Source organism: Salvelinus sp. IW2-2015, unplaced genomic scaffold, assembly GCF_002910315.2.
Source record: "Salvelinus sp. IW2-2015 unplaced genomic scaffold, ASM291031v2 Un_scaffold3306, whole genome shotgun sequence".
Taxonomy (NCBI): domain Eukaryota; kingdom Metazoa; phylum Chordata; class Actinopteri; order Salmoniformes; family Salmonidae; genus Salvelinus; species Salvelinus sp. IW2-2015.
In genome coordinates, this window is record NW_019944590.1 from 11,984 (window position 1) to 17,718 (window position 5,735).

The 5,735-nt window shown below is 40.2% G+C and overlaps 1 protein-coding gene across 1 annotated transcript; it reads right to left on the reverse strand.

Annotated features, from left to right (window-relative positions):
• Positions 1 to 1,290: 1,290 nt before the first annotated feature.
• On the reverse strand, positions 1,291 to 4,709 carry foxi2 (forkhead box I2). Its single transcript, XM_024142601.2, has 2 exons — positions 4,056 to 4,709; positions 1,291 to 2,222 (listed from the first exon to the last, which is right to left on the reverse strand). Exons 1-2 carry the CDS (start codon positions 4,636 to 4,638, stop codon positions 1,573 to 1,575), a joined length of 1,233 nt encoding a protein of 410 aa, XP_023998369.1. The 5' UTR covers positions 4,639 to 4,709; the 3' UTR covers positions 1,291 to 1,572.
• Positions 4,710 to 5,735: the final 1,026 nt, after the last annotated feature.

The following is a 5,735-nucleotide window of genomic DNA, read 5'->3' on the forward strand; positions in this document are numbered from 1 at the left end:
GGAAATGAACATGTGACTATATATCCAGAATCCTCCTCTGGATTGCTTTGCAGAAATGCCAGTAGGGATCACAAACCAACATGACAAGCTCACCACTGATCCAGATTTCTAACCACCGTGTTAGCACTGAAGGTACTGTGTACTAGATACTGTGTTAGCACTGGAGATAATGTGGACTAGATACTGTGGGACTAGGTACTGTGGGACTAGATACTGTGGACTAGATACTGTGGGACTAGATAATGGGACTAGATACTGTGGGACTAGTACTGTGGGACTAGATACTGTGTTTAGCACTGGAGATAATGTGGGACTAGATACTGTGGGACTAGGTACTGTGGGACTAGATACTGTGGGACTAGATACTGTGTTAGCACTGGAGATAAATGTGGGACTAGATACTGTGGACTAGGTACTGTGGGACTAGATACTGTGGGACAGAGATACTGTGGGACTAGATAATGTGGGACTAGATACTGTGGGACTAGGTACTGTGGGACTAGATACTGTGGGACTAGGCACTGTGGGAAAAGATAATGTGGGACTAGATACTGTGGGACTGGGTACTGTGGGACTAGATACTGTGGGACTAGATACTGTGGGACTAGGTACCGTGGGACTAGTACTGTGGACTAGGTACTTTGGGACTAGGTACTGTGGGACTAGGTACTTTGGACTAGGTACTTGGGACTAGGTACTGTGGGACTAGGTACTGTGGGACTAGGCACTGTGGGACTAACTGTGACTAGTACGTGGGACTAGCACTGTGGGACTAGAAACTGTGGGACTAGAACTGTGGGACTAGATACTGTGGGACTAGATTACTGTGGGACTAGAATACTGTGGGACTAGCACTGTGGACTAGGCACTGTGGGACTAGTCTTGTGGACTAGATACTGTGGGACTAGGCTACTGTGGGACTAGGCACTTGTGGGACTAGGTCTGTGGGACTAGATTACTGTGGTACTAGATACTGTGGGACTAGGTACTGTGGACTAGATACTGTGGGACTCATACCATGGGACTAGGTACTGTGGGACTAGGTACGTGGGACTAGATACTGTGGGACTACGATACTGTTGGGACTAGATACCAAATGGGACTAGGTACTGTGGGACTCATTACCATGGGACTAGGTACTGTGGGACTAGATACTGTGGGACTAGATACTGTGGACTAGCATACCATGGACTAGGTACTGTGGGAACTCATTGTTCCTAGGCCTTCATTGAAAATAAGAATTTGTTCTTAACTGACCTGCCTAGTTAAATAAAGATACAATATGACTGGTCTGTTTCTGTCCTGTGAAGGCCATATGAATGGTCTGTTTCTGTCCTGTGAAGGCCATATGAATGGTCTGTTTCTGTCCTGTGAAGGCCATATGAATGGACTGGTCTGTCTCTGTCCTGTGAAATCCATATGAATGGTCTGTCTCTGTCCTGTGAAATCCATATGGATGGTCTGTCTCTGTCCTGTCAAGTCCATATGTATGGACTGGTTAGCCAAGCCCTCTGATTTGGCTGACCTGTCGTAGCCCCTTGCTATAAGTCCGTGACTATACGCTATATGTGACTATACGTCTGTGCCCTCTCGGGGGTATAAGATATTGTTGACACTAAAGCTGTTGTAGAAGTGGCTGTTGAACTGTCCTGCCTGCCCCCCTCCACTGAAAGTGTTGTAGTACAGTCCTCTGTTGAAGGGAGACAGGCTGTCTGCTGGGTGACCGTGGACCCCGAGGCCTGCCTCTGAGACCCCCGGGCTGTGACTGTCCTGGCCTGGGCCTGGGCCTGGGGTGTGGGGTGTGTGGTTGTGGTATGGGCTGCTATGGAGGGCTGTAATGTTCCTATTGGTCAGCTCGTTGACCAGCCCCAGAGAGCTAGTCTGTCTGCTGGGGGGACCAGAGGCACCTAGAGGCCCGGAGCCCAGGGACCCAGAGCCCAGCCCAGCCATACTGCTGAAAAAGTTATTAAAACACGGAGTGCCACCGGACGCAAGGCCCGAGGGGGAGGAGCTCTTGTGACCCTCACTGACCACCTCCATGTCTGGGGAGGCGGGGCCTAGGAGCTGGGGGCTGTCCATGGTCTTGGGCGGGGCTGCTCGGCCGTCCTCTGTCTTGGTGCTGTTAGTGGAGTCGGAGCGACGTTTTCTCTTCCTCCTGAAGTTCCCGTTGTCAAACATCTTCTCACAGTTAGGATCCAACGTCCAGTAGTTTTGCCCTTTTACTGGAACATAAATAATAGAAACTTTAGCATTATTATATAGTATTTATATATTAAATAAGGCATTATATATTCATATTTATATATTATAAGACATTCTTATATAGTATTTATATATTAATAACATTATTATATAGATTTATATTTAATAAGGCATTATTTACAGTATTATATATTAATAAGACATTATTATATAGATTTTATATATTAATAAGGCCATTATTATACAGTATTTATAATATTAATAAGATATTATTATATAGTATTTATATATTAATAAGGCAATATTATACAGTTTTATATATTAATAAGGCATTATTATACAGTATTTATATATTGAATAAGACATTATTATATAGTATTTATATATTAATAAGACATTATTAATATATACACATTAGTATTATGTACATATCCAATGAAGAACTGGAGGGAGATGTGTTCATTCTAAACATGAGAAAACTAATGCTGGGATAAAAAATATTACAGGATAAAATAAATGAGGCCCGCATACAGAATGAAGACTTATGTGAAATAATAAAGGAATAAAGCCCTATGAACAGCAACATTCCATGTGCGGGCCACTTTATAAGTACAAATCCACATAATGTTGTATTAGTTTAGTATGGTGCACATTATCACAAACAGTGATGTCATGCACCTAATACTCTGGTTTGGATTTGGAATGATGCACTGATGAGGAAGCCAATGTCTAGGTAGCTATTGATTTGAATGAGTTTGGGGTTAAATTGTGTCCTTCCCCAGAATATGGGTGCTCCGCTCTGCCCTTCCAGGATATCAAACCTTTTATCTATAAACTGCCATAGTAGGAAACTGAAGACTCAGTATGGACATGAAGCCTCTAATAACAAGCTAAGCTGTTATGTTGTAATCCATAAAGTTTCCTACACTAAACTTTATAGTAATGTTAAACGCATTTACGGTAACATAATGTACCTTTATTTACAGTCATTTACAGGTAACTGGCTGCCAGTAAATTATCGTAAAAACAATAGGATTCTTTTTACAGTGTATTATAACAAACTTTTGGGGCAATCTAATATTGACCACATAGTCCTAATCTAATCTACATAATAATATATATTCTAATCTGTAGAATGACCTCATAGTTCTAATCTAATCTCTAGAATAATGTATATATATATATATATATATACTTTTACACGTGTTATATATATATATATATATTCTAATCTATAGAATGACCACATAGATATAATCTAAACTCTAGAATAATATAGATTATAATCTCTAAAATGACCTCATAGTTCTTTCTATGTCCCATGCTAAAGAAGCAAAAGCCACTCAATATATTAGATATATTATATTTGACTCATCTCAAGTCTCAAGTCACTGCTGATAACAATTCCTAGATTTAATATGGACTACATATGCACTATGATAAGCATTCTAGTCTTCAAAATAAAGGAAACAAATTAAAGGATCAAATTAACAATTATCAGCATATGGTTTGAATAACCCTTTATTTTATCGAACTGATTTTAACTGACATGATAGCCTGCAACCACCCTTAGCTAGGTTGTTTATAAGGGAATTAGCTCATTCAGCCTAGCTTMTTTTCCCATTGAAAACCAGATGTGGGAACTCCTGCTCAGGCGTTTTGTTTTACGTTAGTTTAGCCTGCAACAGGCCTACACCAATTTGTTCAATCGGTTTTAGGCCCACACTTTTACACGTATTTTTATAGGATTTCTAACCGACAGCTGAATCACATAGCCTACCTGAGTAATTAAAATATATCTACAAATGGCCCTAGATGTTACAAAAATAGAATAGAACAGGRTAGGATAATACCTGGGTCGTCCTCATCGCGGGGCACCTTTTTAAAGCAGTCGTTGAGTGACAGGTTGTGTCGGATAGAGTTCTGCCACCCCGCCTTGCTCTTCTTGTAGAACGGGAAGTTATCCGCGACATACTGGTAGATCTGACTCAGGGTCAACTTCTTCTCGTGTGCGTTCTGGATCGCCATGGCGATGAGCGCAGAGTAAGAGTATGGAGGACGGACCAGTTTTAGCAACTCTTCCTGACTGGCGATGGACAGCCAACCCAGGTCCGGACCCCCGAACCCGGGAGAGTTGGTAAGGAACTGCCGCTGGGTACCGTAGGAAGGTGGCATAAAGGATGCTGTGTTGTTTCCGTGCAGGTAGGGGGTGGAGGAGTTCACGGTGGGCCCGTTCAGCCACAGGGATGACGCGTAATCTCCCAGGCCGTATCCAGACGGTCTCTGTGCACTCTGGAGTCCAGGCTGGTGGTACATGCTGAAGTTATCGCAGTAGACAGCCATCTCCGGCGGCTCCTGGGTGCTCTTGGGTTGGGGTTGGAGAGAGCTTGCTGTTGGAGAGGAGGTGTGGTGGACTGAAGGGTCGATGGAGTTCATGCTCCACGCGGGAGGACAACCCCAACRGAATTAGAACACAACAGTAACGGTTCAAACGGACGACCTGATTCCAAGCGCGCAACGTCAGCAACAAGTGCCAGAATCCAAAATCTGAGTTTTAATTTTATAACTTCAGACCGACAGTTTCTCATCCAGACACTAGATCATCTCTAACAGCCAATAGACACTCACTAACTGGTTGGGGGTGTGGCCATTGAGTTTAGAATTGACAGACAGAGGTGTGAAGGACAATAACTTCTCTATGTTTCATACAAACGGCAACATAAAACCCGACARTGAGTGTTTACTTGAAATGTAATATTAATAGAACAAGTGAGATTGTGAATTATTCAAATTTGCGCTAGTAGATAGGTCTAATATAAAAAATACTTCCCACTTCCCCTACTGTTCTCCAAAGGCTTTTAATATATCATATATATATTTTAATTATTGTTGTTATAATTACTACCGTTAAATACTAGTATTATTATAATATACATTTCCATATTAATAGTTTCTAATTATATGTGTTCAATGCTGGTAAATTAGCGTTTTTTTAAGGGTTGGGGTGGGAGTAAATGGGAGATTTAATGGCCCTATCTAATACATTTAAGGTAACATATCTTGTCTAAATCATGATTATAGTTATAATTTAAGGTAGCAATATCTCTATCTAAATCATGAATTATTTATAATTTAAGTAGGCATATCTCTGTCTAAATCATGATTATATTATAATTTAAAGTAACATATCTCTGTCTAAATCATGATTATATTATAATTTAAGGTAGCATATCTCTGTCTAAATCATGATTATATTTAATTTAAGGTAGCATATCTCTGTCTAAATCATGATTATATTATAATTTAAAGGTAGCATATCTCTGTCTAAATCATGATTATATTAATAATTGAAGGTAACATATCTCTGTCTAAATCATGATTATATTTATAATTTAAGGTAGCTATATCTCTTGTCTAAATCATGATTATATTATATATTGAAGGTAACATATCTCTGTCTAAATCATGATTATATTATAATTTAAGGTAGCATATCTCTGTCTAAATCATGATTCTATATAATTTAAGGTAGC